The following is a 17935-nucleotide window of genomic DNA, read 5'->3' as shown; positions in this document are numbered from 1 at the left end:
CTGCAATAGGCATAAACATTTTATCATGAGTTGCCAAGATAGGATACTTTGCATGCAGTGCTATCCAGAAATCTGACAGTAACTTTTTAATAAAAAAGAAATGGAACATTTGTAGATCTTTTAATGAGGCTCTCTTTTGCTTAGGAGGTTTGAGTTAAGAAGTAGCACAGTTGTTCGTGTGCTTCATCTGAGGGATATACCTTTGTAATTGGACAGTCAGCTAATGAAATCCAACGTAACGTAAATCTCTGAAAACTTTGACATCCTTCCTAGGATCAAATACCTCAGTTTGGGAATAGTGGTCCTAGAACAACGCTAGTACTAGCCCTGTGCTGACTTGCAGTTATCAAGAGAATGCAAAATTTTGTGTGCTTGATTCATGTTTCTTGTTCAAATTTGATGTCCATTTTCCTTGTAGTAGGCATCTTAGCTGGTAACAAAAGGCATATGGAAAACATGAAAAGTTAATAATTTTATGTGAAAAACGTAAATATAGAAGCCCAATGAACCTGAATTGAATCAGGCAGCTTATCTCACTAAGCCCTGAAAAGCAGCTGAAATTTGTGCCCCTTAAGGGCCATGATCTCAAGGTGAGAATTAGCAATGCACACCACCAAACTAAAATGAAAGGGGTTAATTTTAGCTTAGCAACAGATGAAGCAGGCCCTCTGCATTTTAAATCACCTGTAACAGGTGCGGCTCAAGTAAGCTAACGCACCTGGATCACAGCAGGTGCCCTAATCCATACAACCTTGCTGTGACGCGTCAGTAGTTTTGTATTAGTGCTTAAATACAGGCTGAATCACTGCATCTGCCCTGTTTTTTGAACAGCAGTTCTACCTGAACATAAACTTGGAGTTAGCCCTGGCATGGCTATGCCATCGTTTCTGCTGTTCTTTATTGGGTCTGAGAGCAGAACAGTATGAATCGAGGTAGACTTTTCAGTAAGCAGTGCCCTCAGTGTATGATTTTGGCTCATCATTAGATAAAGCACTGAACCTGTCTTTGGTGATTAGTGGTCTCAGACAGCCCTGTCCACCTCCTGTTGTTTTGTCTGGCTGGACTCTGTTTTAAGGCACGTCGGACCCATGCTGCAGTGGGTTATGTCTAGCGTGGGCTATAATGACAGGATTAGTGTGGTGTAGTATCTGTAATTTTGATAAGTGTCTCTTAGTTTAGCCACTGTCTGGGTTGACAGGCTGGAATAAAAGACAGCTTAACAGGTGCAGAAGATTTTACATCACTGTAGAGATTTATATGTGTTAGTTGACAAGGATATTGCTTGTGAATGTCTGCCAGAATGTCTGTTTTTCATTTTTTCATTTTTTTTTTCTATCATGTTCAATATCAGGATCAAATATAATAGACATATCCATGTAGAATATGTGTAGATTTTATGCAACATCAACATAAGTTCAAAATGCAAAAAACGTAATCAGAATGTTTTCATAAATATTTTAATAGACTTGTTTGTCATAGAGCTTTTTAAGAAGCAAGTATATATACACGTTAATTTTACAGTGTTCAGGAGCAGCATTCTTTGTAAATGACAAGCAGATAACAAAACCACCTTTTTTAGGAAGGCCATAAAAATATTTATCTTTAAAACATTTCCACATACAGAAAACTAGAAATTTAGCATAAAATGAACATAATGTGGCAGTACCCTTTCTCTAGCTTTGATTGTGCCATTGCAGTGTGAATCTGTATTAGACGATAGATGAGTGGCTACCAACCCTTGTGAAGATCTGCCATGCTGCAGAGTTTACTCCTTGCGCTAATTGTTCACATCTTGTGCTTTTGAAGATCTTGATTAACATCATTTGGTAAATTATGGTTCCCATTAAACTCTAAAACAGGAGGAGGGTTGGTGACCAATGATGTCCAAAAATGTAATTTCTAATGTTAAATAAAGTCCTTCCTTCACTGAGGCAAAGGCACTTCTTCTCTGCATTCTATCAGTGCAGCTGTAGGTTTTGGGCTGCTGGTCAAACTTAGCCCGAGACCAGGTCCCCCTCTGGCCTTGAGCAGCTGGTCTGGTCCCCAGTGGAGGCAATAGGGGCAGGGACAGGTTGGAGGATGTTGCATTGTGTGCACTGGGGGGTAAAGTACTGGAGAGGGAAGCCCACCAAGCCTAGGATAAGGAGAATGTGAAAGGCGCAGAGTGTCCAGAGGTCTCACAGAAGCAACGCTATACGGACTAGACAGACTGGAGAGTGGTGGCATGCCTCCCATACTGAGATGAGAGTACAGATTTAGTGGAATATGAGGCAGCAGGGGGTATGGCAGCCCTGCAGCCGCTTGGCTCACCATGAAGGCACACAGGTTGGGGTCCAGTGGGTGAGGCCAGCTCAGACTGTGGCGCTGTCGTTTATCCTTCATCCGTCTGTTCTGGAACCACACCTACAATTATATGGAGGAAGCAGGGTCCAAGTCAGACAAGTAGAACAGTGCTAGTACATTGTTAGAAATAAAGGTTCTATGCAGGTACATTTTTCATTCATCAAGGTACAAACAATGTAAATGTACCCTTATAGCTACAACAGTGGTTTTAAGGTCTAATTGTGTACTTTAATTAAGTTTTTTCAGGTAAAAAGTATGTATTTGTACCTTTTCATAACCTAATGATTTAAAACAGAACAATAAAATTAAAAGCCTGGAGATGAGATGGGGTGTGTGGAGTCAGTACAACTTAGAAAATATAACTTAAATGGATTATGATACAATTATGTTCCCTGACTAAAGGTACTGAGATGTACCCTTGAGGGTACCACCCCAGGACAAGAGTAGTGCTGCCCCAAGTGACAGTTTCTGAGAATGGGACCTGTATCTTCTTGACTGTAGATTAATTCTTAAACTGCAAATCTTAAATTTAGCACAGAACAGTTGTTACTGAGGTACTTAGTACAAACTTTCAGTATAGCATCTGATAAGCCTTAGTTTAAGTTAAAAAAATCTGACTAGAAAACTAATTGTCCACTTTTTTATTTTATTGTTTAGTTATTTAAGCCCCTAAACTGCTGACTTGTTTTGTGGTTACTAAGTTATGGCTTATTTGTTGGTAACAGTAATCATTCAGGGACTGAAGTGGGCCAACACAGGGAGCCTTGTTTTTTAACAGGATAAATATTTTGAGTTCAACGAATAAGTCGTATAGGAACCTTTATGGTGGTCTCGGGGAGGTTGAGTGCTGCCGCTAGTTCGCACCGTCTTGCCCGGGACACGTAGCTCTCCTTGCCGTACTCCTGCTCCAGACGGGACAACTGTTCGCGCGTAAACGCGGTCCTGTGCCTCCGGCTCTGCTCCACTCCGGCCAGCAGCGCCATACGCGGGCAGGAATCCTCCTCCCCATTATCACTGTCGGCATGAGCAACGGAGGAGACTGGAGCCTCCCTGCCCTCCGCCACTGCAAACAAACAAAGCACAAACTCAGTTGTGAAGGTCTTAGACTTTTATTTCAGAATATAGCTACATTAGGCTGAAGTCCCACTAGGCCTTGGGAGCATTTCTGATACCGACAAGGCCAGAAAACACATTGAAAATAAATGCTCCCAGCATATATCTGGCATTAAAGGCTTCCTTTCCAACACATGCATACTAGCACATGCTATACGTCTCATGGTAGTGCCTTATACTCCTTAGTATGGTAGTAGGCGGTTTTGACAGACCGCCAGTGAATGCGCCCTGATACCAAGGAAACGACCTGAATTGTTGCAGCACAACAGTAAAACGTATCAACCTGAGCTAGCGGCATAGCAAAGTGTGTCTCAGTCTTGGAGCATCACAGATCAAGCACAGTGAAACGGCCACGTAGTTTACTTACGCATCTTCCTTGGCTGATTCCTCAACTGAACTTTGACCTCTGAGCAGCACACGAGATGATGTCAGTGCAGATATGTCCAAAGTGGAGACTTTAAAAGTTCCTAAATAAGTAAGCAATGCTCGCTGCCGTCCCCGCCGCTGAAGGCACCTTTGTAGACCTGAGCCAAGTTCGTTTATGGGGGAAACGATGAGTTGTTTTTGTAGCCTCTTCCCACACCCCCCTCCCCCCCTCCCTGTATGCGCTCCCTCTCCACTCGTCCCGTCTTCCACTAATGAGAGGCGCGCGCTATCCGCCGCGGCGCCGCCTGGGCGCGCGGACACAGGGAGGTGTTAAAGTGCCTTTGGTCTCCGACCCGCCTTTGTACTTTTTTTGTTATGGAGAATTAAGATCGACCTCCTTTTTGCTTACTGTCAGAGAGGGAGAGAGAGAGAGAGAGAGAGAGAGAGAGAGAGAGGGACCAGAGCTGGCAGCTTTGCGCTGTTTGATGTTTGTATTTTTGGAAGTCGATCATTGGAACCGTAATGTCTGTAGATAGCGCGTGCAGAATAAAGATGGTGCTTTGAATTTAGTATAATTGAAACAGGTCAGATGGTTGCACGTTAATGTGTTACGTCGACACAATTGCTGTCTTGCAAGTTTGCATTTCGATCATATAAATTCAAAGCACTTTTTTCAGTTTACTGAGCTTACAAGAGAGTTGAAAGATGACGTGTGTCAGTGTGAGTTTTCCTGTTCAGAGTGGGTAGAGTGAGAGAAAGTGTATTTATGAGAAAGATAGTGGAAGGCGGGGGGGGTGCGGTGAGCGTGGGTAGGTTGTGTGTCTCAGGCCTGTTCAGATTTCCACTATCCGATGCGGCCCAGAGAAGGATGAGTGAATTCCTCATGGGAGGAATAAAGCCCCCAAGATATATCCATTTGGGGTCTTGTGTGGCGGTCTGGACCTGGATTTATGAAAAGCTGGTTTAGAACAATGTTGTAAAATGCGCTAAATACATAAAACTGAATTGAATTCATAGTTAGAAATGTTATTCAATGTAAGATGATTAACACTGCAGTTCTTTGTCCAGGCAGCACCGAGGTGGAATAAAAGTCAAACAGGCTAAGACAGTTACACAGCAAAATGCTCAGATGAAAGAATACTGTATATAGTGTTGAATTCGGTTCATCAAAGGTCAGCTTGACAGAAGGTGTTAATTAACACTGATCATTTTATTGTGTACCTACTCGTGGTTACTCAATGTAATTGCTTTTCTGTGCTCCATAATTGCGTAGTTCTAATAGGCAGACACATTGTTTGCTTTTTAAGTTTTGCTAGATTAAGACCTTGTCATAAATTAGATGAGTGTAATAGAATATTGTTATATTAATATGCAGCATAAATTCATAACTGTGAAATGAACATGAAACGCAAAAGCGACTTACAGCTATCTGAACACTAAAATATACACCAAACGCAATTTGATTGGTCTATAGCCAATTAGGAAAAGTATAATTGTCTGATAATCAATAAACCCGCCATTATTTTTTGTGCTGGTTGGCTTGCGCAATTCTTACGCCCCCCTTACGCACACTGGGCACTTCTAATGGGGTGACAATTGACTGATCTGTGAGCCCTGAAAAGGCCCTCATTACGGAATCCAACTCACTAATCCCTACAAGACTGGCAGTTACTTTTTTATGCTATGGATTGAGGCAAATACGACAAACAAACCGACCATCTTTTGAGTCATTAAGCTGATTTTAACAGACAACATGGAGAAATAAATCTAAACCGTTCACTGTTGAGTGGGAACCAATCAGTGATAGAAATTAAACTAAACACAAAAACAAATATACACAAAAACAAATGAAAGTAAACACAGAAACATAAATAGTCCTCATTTAAACCAGCCAAATATTTGCCAAAATTAATGTGCCAAGTTTAACCAAAAGGAGCTTTGCCATACGAGAACGGCTTTTGGTTCCTTCAACAACCTTTATTATTTTAAGAATCAGTTTTGTTGATATGTGCGACCACGAAGAACCTTTTTGAAGTTATAGGAACCTTCACATAGTACAAAGGTTCTGTAGGGTGGATTCAATTGTTCTGGGAGATGAGATACACGCTTAAAAATAAAGCAGCCAGAAATAGTTCTTTGAGCGATGCCATAAAGGAACCGCTTTGGTTCTCTAAAGATCAGAGAACCATTTTTGTAAATTAGACGTGCAAAGATCGTTTTTAAACTGTAAGAGCCTCCAATCATTTAAAGATTCTAGGAGGAACCCAGAAATTGGTGAAGAACGTTTATCTTCATAGATTTAAACGTTTCTTTCCACTCACAAATCTGTTTTTCAAACACAGTTTTTTAGGGAACCAGAATGATTCTTCTGAGGCATCGCCCAAAGAACTCTGTGACACTTTTTTAAGAGTGGAATTAAGGATTCTTTAGGAAATTGTTGTTTATTTCACTGTCTACATCATTTACCACAGATTCGTCCTAAACGAGCAAAATATTGAACTGTAAAAGCTAACTAAACTGCCTCAGTTCCATAATAACTGAATGTACGCCAGCCCGATGTTTGTATTTCCACTTTAGTCTGCAGTCATCTTGTGGCTCCGTCAAGACTGGAGCAAATCTCACGCCTTGGTGGCAGAATGGCGCTTTATACAGGCGAACAATAGACTTACACACACCTGGGTCGTTTGATCAAACAATCCAGGTGCGCGTTTCCAGATATGTGTTGGTTTATACAGTAGCTTTAGCGCTGAAAGGGTCACAAGGCTGGCTTGAACCAACACACGGTGCACGGTGATAGAATACATAACATATTTAATAAATACATACATGTTCATTGGTAAAATAATATCAGCTGCTACTATAAAAAATGTATTGGATAGGTAGGGGTCTCTGCACAGGTGGAAGCTGAAAGCATAAGTTTGTCTCAGATCAGACTCTTCTGTGGGTGTGGCGTGATGGCAGCGGTGTTAATAAGAAATATGACGTAGTTAGAGCACCTTGAACACGTGACACACACACACACATAGAGAGAGAGAGAGAGAGAGAGAGAGCGCTTCGTAATTCTAAACGTGCCCACATCTAAAATAATTAGTTCTGGTCTTAATGTTACAAATGTAGCGGGATCATTAATTAATTGGGTCTGTGTCTTTATATTACGACCTTGTAATAAACCGATATATCTAGGGTCCTGAAAAAAGTGGTTCATGATTTTATTGTGCCAAGTGGTTGTACATAAAAAGATATGTTACATCAACACAGTAGCTTCCTTTAAGTTTACTTGTTTTGGCAATGATTGTGTTCATGTAATATGTAATATGTTTTATTCATGGGCAACCACTTGACACATTTTAATCATGTTAAATTACAGTGTAATTCTTTCAATATGCACGCAAAAAAAACAAACAAAACAAAACAAACAAATATTTGCATATTTACACACATTTGACTGCACTATTCATATTTGCACAGTTACTGTACATGTTTTACTTTGCATACTTATCTTTTTACATATGCTGCTCACAGTACATACAACCTACATCCGCATTCTCTCCACTCATTCTGTGTATATGTATATTATATTTATTCCTGCATATCTATATCTATCTGTCTATATATATATATATATATATATATATACATATATAGCACTCTACCGTCCTTCTGAACTTTATATGTAAATAATACTGTATACTGTATAGTGGTGTAATACTGTAATACTGTATAGCGGTGCTATAGAATGTTTGTGCCATTTAAAATGGGCACTTCTTATTTTTAAAGGTATGAAAATATGAATAAACCAAAGGGCTTTTCACTTCTCGATTTAGCTTTTTATATTTGGACAGCAAGAACGCATTCACCATGTTTAATCCTTCGGCTGAAGCTCACTTGTGCTCTGCTTAATTTTGAGCTCAGAGCTAGATTTTCAATTATATAAAGAGGAAAAATATTCAGGACGGCGCTTGGTTCCTCTTTATCAAAGGCGGGTTTATGCGTGCGTGGCGTTTCTGTTCTCTGCTTGTCACGGCTACGATAAAACAGTCCGCCTTCCTGTTTATCATCTCGTCTCCATCATCAACATCATCTCTCTTTTCAGCTGGTAAAACTTAAGAACGCGCTCCCTGCTGCCCGTGGGGGGTGGGGTGGGGGGGAGCGCATTCGCAGCAGAAGCGGATTTTTGAGCCTGTGCCAGTCCGTCTCCCTTCACTGAAACTGAAGTTTGTTAATTTAATAACAGTTGGCAAACGTCCATGGCCCTGGCGGTCAAGTTTAACCAGATGTGTTGTGTTCAGTGCGCTGGCCTGTCTTTTTCTTCTTGAGGTGCCTAATTTGTAACACGCAAAGAGGCGTGGCACCGCATATACACCACACCGTCCCACTTCAGAGATAAGCAGAGGAGAATAAAACCATCCTCAAATGAAAGCATCGCGTCCTTCTGTGAAATAATGACTCGCGTAGAAAAGCGACCAAAACGTTTGAGCAAAACAAATTAATAAACAAATGACTGAATAAAAACCTTCAATTGTTGAGTTCCCTATGTTATACATTAATAATCACTTTAACCCATCAAAATTTAACGATTCAGGGCCTCGAAAACAACGAAGCATCCTTCACCTTCTGAAAACAATGAATCAATTGCTCAAAGCATAGACTGGTCGAAATGGTTCTGTAGCAGGAATGACTTAGAATAAAGCCCCCGTGAGTCCCTCACACCTGTCCAGTGAGCGTCCCTCCCCGCCTTTCTGCACAACATATTTAGTGTACAGCCAAATTGTAAGTTATATCCCAGTAGCTCGTGGAAGATTGTAAACTAAATCAATTTTAGCAACCACTTATAGCAGTTGCACTGCTTTTTCCCAGCTAACCAGGTTATAAATGACATTGCATTCTGCGGTTTATACAGTACAACATTTCTTTAACTCAGCAATAAAAAGAAGGCACTTTGAATTGACATGATTAAAATGTGTTAAGTGGATGCAAATTAATAAAATGTATTATATGAACACAATAATCGCCGAAACAAGTCAATTTAAAGAAAGCAATTGTGTTTATACATTATTTTATATATTATGTACATTGAGTAGTATATATTGTATTTTGTGCGCAACCATTTAATGCAATGAAATCATAAATCATTTTCAGTGTATTATTAAAGACCAATATGCTAAATGTAAATCCCAGTGCTTTATATGTAACTTTAAACGTCATTAATTATCTCACTGTATTTATTATTTTCAAGCAAATGTGTCTGTTGTAGAATTTCATTTTGCTGGAACCTTGAGTTTATTATGACAGTTAATCATGTTAATCTCATTCGTTCATCGAAAATGAATGTAACTTTTTTTCTATGTACTTACCTTGCATAGGCGCGCGCTTACAACAGAATTTAGCATTTAGCATAAAATATTAAGTTGTATCGCAACGTTCCAATTTGATTCATTTCAATTAATCAAATTAAACTAAATGAAAGTCATTTCAGTTAAGCAAATTATATATAGCACTACCTTCGTCATTAGTCTGAATATCGTTTCAAAATTTTAACAAATCAACGAACAAATAAATAAATAATCAATAAGATATACAATGGGCGAGATATAATGAGGCATATGTAATTTCTGACATGTACACAGTGACTGAGCTTGAACAGTGTTATACACGGTGAGATACAAGCGTATTCTGCTTATAATCTGTTAATAGCCTTGTGATTGTTGACATAAAGAACGAAACTAAATTTGAATTTTAATGTCTCATTGACTAAAATATCATATCCCCCCTCATTCATCACTGCTTACATTTATAATGACGTCTTCATTTATTGTTTAAATTTGCTTCCGAAATTGCCCCTCCCTCCCCAAAAGCCAAAGCAAATAATCCAGACCTTGCCTGAAACCTTAGCAGCCCCTTTTGAACATCACGGGCTTCCACCCTACTGTACATTCCAGCAATGACTTTATGCGCGCTATGGGTCGACTGTCGTTGACGAATAAAAAGTTCCACTTTGTTCTGGTCTTTGTTCATTGTTTGCTCAACAAATATTGGAAGCGGAGAAAAGTTCTGAATATGGATTTCATTGTCAGGCATTTCTTTTTTTATTTCCCTGTTTTTCAAAGCGTCAAAGCATTGCGCAAATGGCGATTCTCTGGCTCACCATGCTATGGGAAGAAGCTGGAGTATAGCATAGCCCTCATGTAGTCATAAAACTAAATTATTTCCAAATGCTTGTGTGATTTTGTAAAGTTATAATGGCCAGCAGTGAAAGCTAATATAGATCATTATAAATCACTGATTGCCTTTACAGAGGCAGCAGAAAAACAGTATAGATGCTTCTTTAGATATTTTAGCCAGATATGTCCCTCAGACTACTTCAACATTCATCTCATTTTGGACTTTCACATGACGGCCACTGCAGCACAGTCAGTGTATCAAACCATATTCAATATATTGTACAGGAATTAGTCAAACTGTTTCCGTTCAAGATAAAAATGATCATGACATTGATCATATCCTTTTGACAAGGTGTAACATGTGTACTATGTACTGCAGAAAATTCAGAAGACACTGTCCTTCTTCTAAACACTAATTTAGAGAATTAGATTAATTCCAGATGACTTTATATCACATGGCCATATGTGTAAATGTGCTCTTAAAAATAAAGATTCCTAAATGTTTCTTGGTCTGGATGTATCCCAGAGAGCAGTGAGTTCTGGGCTGATTCTGGCTTTCATATGTGAGTGTTTCTTGGCTACCGGGCAGATGTTTGGTACGCATGCCAGAATAGGGCCAGATCCTGGACAACTTAATATGGTTTGGCCTTGTGTTTATATTTGTAGACCAATTCTTGCATGAATGTTGTGGACCAGCAATGCAGTGGGACCAGATCTGGGCCAGATCCATTAGTTCTACCTACTTTACAGTGTGTGGGCCAAATTTGGGCCAAGGACCCACCTGTATACTTGGCCAGAACAAATACAAGGATGTGGCCCACAAGTGGGCCAGACAAATTTTACTATCTGGTATGATTCAAGGATAAAGGTTTAGATAGGGTTGAACAAGGGTGTAACAATGCTTCATGACATTCTGATACTGGCCAAATGTACTGTTAGATCCCTAGTATAGAATCATTACATTATCTGGTGGTTCTTTAAACTTTGAAAAGGATCCTACACTCACATCTCATTTACAGAAACAATTATTTAAAGAACCATCAATGAAAGGTTCTTTAGGGAACTAAATGTAGCTCTTTGTGGAATTGCTCCATAGAACCCTTTTTGGCACATCTTTTAAGAGTATGCAAAAGTCAGAGATCACCCTGTATTTATTTAATTTACAGTCAGAATGACCATTAAGTGCAAGTTATTAATTTTTCTGCATTAGGAAAAAATCAGAAAACATGTATTTAACAGAGAATTACACAGAAGTCTAAACAACTAAATATAATATCAAACTTTTCACTCTTCAGTGTGTCCACCCTTTGTAATAGCTTCCAATCATTTTTGGAAATCAGTTTATTTATATATCAAATATTTTGTGCTTCTAATGATCAAAGTAATCCAACACTTTCAGTGATGTTGAGACTCTGGGGTGGCCAGTTCATTGTTCTGAGAACACCAGCAGCTTCTTTGTTTTCAAGTTGTCTTGTAATTGTTAATGTCTCTTTTTCAGTGATGGCTTCTTGACAGCAACACATCCTTTCAGATCCATAGCGTTGAGCTGTCTTCTCACAGTGGAAGGACGGATTCACCTGTCTCTCAAATATCAAAGCTTTAAGTGCTCTTTAACTGGTAGTCACATTTTAGTGGTGTACCAGGTCTTGCATGGTTGTTAGGAGTCCCATTCCGTCTATATCTACTAACAATTTTGTGAATTTTTATTTATACTGATTTTCCTAAGACTTTTCCCTTCATTATGCGAGGGGATTATCTTATATCTAACCTCTTTAGAAATATCTCCTAGAAAATGATCAGCTTGTTCTAATTGGCATTTTTTTTTTCTGGAAATTAAAAATAGAAAGTGTGGTTTCTGACTTTCGCACATACTGTATGTAGCAAATTTGACGTGTTTTTGTAATCAGTGGTTCCATATATGTTACTTTAAAGCTATATGAACATGATTGCTTTGCACATTAATGTCTTCTTAGGCTGCCGGTCTCAAATGCCTGTGAGTTTTTCCACACAAAGCCCAACATGGCATACAACTTGACACCATCCCCACACCTCCTCCTTTAGTATTTTACTGTGATGCACACTTTGCACACCTATTATGAATGTCACATTTGTTTTGGTTGCCTCTTGCAGGACATTATACGGATGTTTTGAGTGACACATGAGTACAAAGCACTGAGATGGTTTACTTGGCATTGAACTCCTGATGCTTTGTTAAAACGTGCATCAGAGTTCAAGCTGTACCCATTTGAACTGACTAAGTGTTCTTTGAAATCCTTAATCCTTTTTTTTGGAGATTATAAGTGGGTCTTACTGATGTTGTTTCTTGTTCCTATTATCTATCACAGAAATAACACAATATCTGTATGTTAAACAGCTTTAGCATATGAGTGAAGTTGTCTTACATTAGGACATTTTAATTAACTGATTACCTTCTTTTTAATTAATTAATTTATTTTTTGGGGGTGGTTGGGACTGTGCTTTAGTTTTCTGTCTTGGCTTCAGAAAAACTGTTTGCAGCAAAGCATTTCTTTTGAACATTCAGGAATTACCTTTTTATTAGTCTTGTTAAAAGCTGTTTTGTTTTATTTCTTGTTTATAGCATGCATTTATGAGTGAACCACTTTCAGACAAAAATGTTCAGCATGCAAAATGTGTCTAAACACATGTTTATTTGTGACTAGGAAAGGGCTTTGTGACTAGGAAAGTAGGAAATAAAGAGAGAATTGGAAGAAGAGATAAAGATTTCTCAAAGAAATTTTAAGTAAGTTGATTACCTTCTATTTGGCAACTTGCTGGAAATGGAGTTGCATGTGGTATGCATGTAATTCAGTGAAATGCAAAATACTGTGCAAAGGTCAGATACTATCCTTCATTTCTTTCATTTCCAATCAAAGTGGGTACAAAACAAAACATTTATTTAACGGAAAATTACTAAGACACCTCAACAACTAAATATAATTTATACATTTTCAGAATTTACTGGGTCCACCTTTTGCCTTTATTACAGCTTCCTTTCTTTTTATGAGCTTTCTATTTTTTAAAGAAATCTGCAGGGATATTTTTTATACTTCAAAAGTTCACTCATAGAAGTTCATTGTTCTGAGATCACCAACAACTTTGTTTGACTTACATACGTTCTTTTGTCTCATGCTTTTTCTCAGCTTCTGGACAGCTACTCAACCTTTCAGACCCATTGTGTCGTGTTGTGTTCTCACATTGGAAGGATGGACAGAAACACTTGTGGATTTTATATTTTTATATTGTAACTAAGAATGGAACTTCATTTCTTGTATCTCTCAAAGATGAAAGCTTTAAGTACTGTTTATCTGATAGTGACTCTGTTATGGAGTCATTGTAGAATGGAGTAGAGAACGTGTTCACCTTCTCACATCATACTGATTATGCGTCCACTCTTTCATCTGCTTTGTCTTCATTACTCTAGCCAGAGCATCCTTTTCTCTCCCAACACCCCTCTCTAGTTTCCCAGATCAACACTCTATTTCATCTTGTCCCCTTCAATACTTTTACTTGTGCATAACTGTTCAGAACTCATTCTGTGAGCAAGCAAAACCTGTTCAAATGCACTGTCAGAAAAAAAAGGTCTGTGCAGGTGCATTTTTGTTTAGCGGTGTAAATGTAAACAAATTAAATGAACCTTCAAAGGTACAATAGTGACTTTAAGCCAGAGACCAACTGTGTAGCTTAAATATGTTTTTCCAGGGGAAATGTATGTTTTTACTTTTTCATAACCTAATGTAAAAAACACAACAATAAAATAAAAAGCTGAAGAGAAGAGACTGGGTGTGTGGAGTTAATACAACTTCCAATATATAATTGCAATGGAATATGATACAATTATGTTCCCTAATTAAAGATATTGAAGATTTACCCTTGAGGGTACCACCCCAGTGACAAGAGGGGTACAGCTTCAGTGACAGTTTGGTACCTTTTCTTTCTGAGAGTGTGAGATTATGTTCTGCAAATTTTTATTTGCAGTAACCTGGTCAATGTCAGCTCTTGCAAGTCATCTGTAAACTGCAGCATCTCATTTGAAACACTAGCCACTTCATCAAGGTTCATTCTGTTTCTGGTTTTGGTAAAATTGTTGTAAAGATTTGGAACAGTAGTATTTTTGCCTCTTTTTAAGCTGAGAGTAAATGTTTGTGTTTATTACATGAAATAGTAGTTATTGGTATGCTGTTCACCTGCAGTAACTACATGGAGCGGCAAACCACTGACATTATGCTTGTGCATACTCTCTCTCCCTCTGTCTCTCTATTCCTTTTCTTTTTTGTGCATGCATACTAATCAGTCAGCCTCAACATCTTTGGTCAATGTATCTTTAAAATTTCAGCACTGAACAGAGTTTTGTATTGTACAGTGTAGCTTTAATTCAGTTGTGTAATCCAGTGTGTATGTTGTCTGTGCCCGAAAGTCATTTTCAGGTCCTTGTAGTTTTAGAGTTTGGATCACAGTTCAGACCAGTTGTTTTCTTTGGCTGATTGATTGTTTTTCCTCTCCATGATACTTTACATTGCTAATTATGTGATGTGCAGTTTCTAAGGTATACTTGTCCAAAATCATGTTTACATTATTGTGCAGATAATCACACTTAAGAAGGTTTTGAATTTTTAAGATAATCATAATATTACTATATCGCTTTTGGGACACCACTAGAGAAAAAGCTATGATTTTTCTTTTTTTTTACATTTTCACCATTATGTTATAACTCCATGTGTATCTGGTTGCAAAGTTCTCCACATGAGTTCTTAAAAGTTCCTTGCTCCTTCCACATAAGCCTCCCCACCCTCATTTTCTCACCTTTGCCCTCGATGGCACCTACACCCACCAACAGATTTTATATCTATTTTTAGCTTAGCACACTACACTACACTTTTTACACTGCACTGTGCATCTTTTTCCACCTACCTGCATGTCATTTTGTCAGCAATTGTATTTAACTGATCAATGTACTGAAAAAAGTAATGCACTGAATTTACATGATTCAAATGTGTTATTTACACAAGTATAAAGTATATCAACACAGTTATGACCAAATGTATGTAAACTGAAACACAAAATTATGTAATACATGTTCATATTATGTTCACATTTGAATTAAGCGAGTTCAGTGCATTGCTTTTTTCACTGTATTTAAGTTGAACATTGTCTGACATATTTTTAGCTGTTTAGCTGTAATGTCCATCATGGTAGATGGAATGTATTGATCTATTCTTTATCGTTTCCAGCCATAAACCATGTTGGAAATATTGAAAGATGTGTGGAGTTATCAGGCTGCCCATGCCATAGGTTGTTTTTGACTAAAAATATTTCTCAGTGATGGTACCACTTATTGGTGTTTGATTTGATTGTTTTGCTACTACATTGTTTAAAGTTTGACTATAGAAATAGTAGCCACATGAGCTGCATGGTGCAGTGCATGCTGTTGATTTGGCCTGGATTTATTATTGGATTTTCTCGTCCCTGCTTAGCTCTCATGCGGTCCAGTATGCGTCCATTGTGTTAACAACCTGACAGTCATGACACCATAGCTCCTTAAATATTCGTACGCACGAATATGGCGACGCAAAAGTCGAAAACTTGCGTGTTGAACAAATGCTCAAATACTCAAAACTCAGAAACAGTATTTATTTTGGCGATGATATGACTATTATCACTACTTATAATCTATTTGTCTTCAGTTAATTTTCAGTTCATTCAGGTATCTAAAATGATCGCATGTACCTCCTTTTTTCCGCTCCTGTTTTCATCACCAATATTTTATAATATTTATCAAAATAATGTTGGAGCGGTGTGTCTGAGTGGTTGACTATCACTCGCTCTCGCAGTGCTATTCAATTTATCATTAAATTCAATTGATCATTCATAGATGACATTAAGTCCAAAAGAAAGAAATCGCTTGGTCTTAACAGCAATTATACCGCGCAACTCAGAACATTAACTCAATATTGGTGGCAACAGACGTACCCTGATCTGATTTATTAGTAAAGGTAAAATTCTTGCCAGAGGACTTTTAAATGGGAAATGATCGCTTTTACATTTAAAAAAGTATTATTTGACTTGATTTGACTGTCTTAGTTTTTAATATATAATGTTCCGCAGTTATTATTAAAGATATTGCTATTTCATTATTCAGTTGATTTTTAAAATCAAACAGGTTGTTTTACTTTCTTGGACTTCAATTTGCAAATCTTTTGAAACTTTTGGACTAATTTCGAGTGTTTTTATTCTGATTATTAACAGTATCACAAATATAGTTTTATATGCAAACAATGTCATTTTGTTCCTGAACTGTGTTCTTTATGCGACGCTCACGTGTAAGATGGAGACCAAGTGTGTCTTGAAGTCTTATTTGCACCTACATGTGCATCATATAGCTCCCTCAGAAAAGAAGGTGAATAAATAGCTTTTGGCTGTGCCTTTTATATTTAACGCTTTAGCACGTCGACGTAATCTAATGGACGCATAAATGCATTCAGTCTTTCTTCAGAAGATTCAGCGCAAACCGTGCGCAAAACGTTCATCGACAGTTAGTAGTTTTCACTCTTAAGAAACGAAAAAGTGTTTACAACTGCGAAATATTGACGCTGGAGTTGTAGGTCAGATTTGTATTTGTTTACAGATTACTAACGGAACAGAACTGCAAATAGAATAGCAATGTAGCTCTAGCATGCAGTTGTGGCTGTTCATATAAACTTTACACCTAACATAACGAGGAAAGAACGTCTTATGTTAGATAGCAAGCTTACCTCTACTTGTTGAAGTAGCCTATGTTTAGTTTCGAGGTTGGCATGGTGATTTATTTCGTTCTTGAAAGGCGGGAAGCTAGTCAGATGTAAGCTGCTTAGCTCAACGTGGACTCGTTATGGAGCTTTACAAGTGGGCAGGAAGTTTGACAATAAGACCAATAAGGCATTTCCTGGGTACAGTAGCTGCCACGAGGCAGCAGCTCGCCAAAGGGGAAATGGCTGCAGAAGCACGACTGCGCTCTGTGGACTCACATGGACTTTCAATCAGGACGGTCTGAAATATAGAGAACAGGGATTCCGTTTATCGTTTGCCATCTGAATTGAGGGAGATCCAGCGGTCTTATTTGTGTCTGTTGCAGGCTGGCTGCTTTGCCCTCAGGCTGTATCCCTCTCTTCATTGTGTTTGGCTGTGATGACAGAAGCAGACCAGAGGCCTTGAACTTGGACGGTTTGTTTAAGGAGGGACTGCGTCTATCGCTGCCGCCTGAACAAGCCCTTCAGGGAGGGCCAGGCTCGTCACTTTAAACTTGGCCTTGACCTTGAAGGCCCCGCCTGACCTGTAAAAGACGACCGTCTGGATCTGTGCGTGTATGTGTGAGGGGGGGAGAGAAAAACTAGTGCTATGAGGAATAAGGATTGGAGGGGGAGGGTTCCTGCTCATCCCTTTTAAAAATGTTTCAAGCGTCAGTCTGACTCAAGGTAGAGGCTTGTTTTAAACATAAACCGCTGTTTTGATGAAATCCTTTAATACACAAACAACAAATAGAGAGAGCTTACATTTAAAACACGCTGATTATTGACGCTAATTTAATTCACACGTCTATAGCGCAATGGTGGCGATGCTTACACTGTTAGAAATAAAGGTGATGTGCAGGTACATTTTTCATTGATCAAGGTACAAACAATGTAAATGTACCCTCAAATGTACAACAGTGGTTTTAAGGCCCAATTGTGTACCTTATATAAGTTTTTTCTAGGTAAAAAAGTACATATTTGTACCTTTTCATAACCTAATGCTTCAAAACAGAACAATAAAATTAAAGGCCTAGAGACGAGATGGGTTGTATGGAGTCAATACAACAGAAAATATAATTTCAATGGATTATGGTACAATTATGTTCCTTGACTAAAGGTACCAAGATGTACCCTTGAGTGCACCACCCCAGTGACAGTTTCGTACCT

At 38.4% G+C, this 17935-nt stretch overlaps 1 protein-coding gene across 3 annotated transcripts; it reads right to left on the bottom strand.

Moving 5' to 3' along the window:
• Positions 1–1571: 1571 nt before the first annotated feature.
• eve1 (even-skipped-like1) lies at positions 1572–16859 on the bottom strand. Of its 3 annotated transcripts, XM_036590593.1 has the most exons (4): positions 3824–4044; positions 3162–3406; positions 2311–2403; positions 1572–2134 (listed from the first exon to the last, which is right to left on the bottom strand). In XM_036590593.1, exons 1-4 carry the CDS (start codon positions 3825–3827, stop codon positions 1844–1846), a joined length of 633 nt encoding a protein of 210 aa, XP_036446486.1. In that variant the 5' UTR covers positions 3828–4044; the 3' UTR covers positions 1572–1843. The 3 variants fall into 3 exon arrangements, with proteins under 3 accessions (XP_036446486.1, XP_036446485.1, XP_036446484.1); XM_036590592.1 differs by lacking the exon at positions 3824–4044 and adding an exon at positions 16754–16859 and having other exon boundaries at positions 1836–2403; XM_036590591.1 differs by having other exon boundaries at positions 1836–2403.
• Between the last annotated feature and the right edge of the window lie 1076 nt (positions 16860–17935).

The sequence above is a fragment of the Colossoma macropomum genome, unplaced genomic scaffold, assembly GCF_904425465.1.
Source record: "Colossoma macropomum unplaced genomic scaffold, Colossoma_macropomum, whole genome shotgun sequence".
Lineage (NCBI taxonomy): Eukaryota > Metazoa > Chordata > Actinopteri > Characiformes > Serrasalmidae > Colossoma > Colossoma macropomum.
This window is presented reverse-complemented; position numbering and strand designations above follow the sequence as displayed.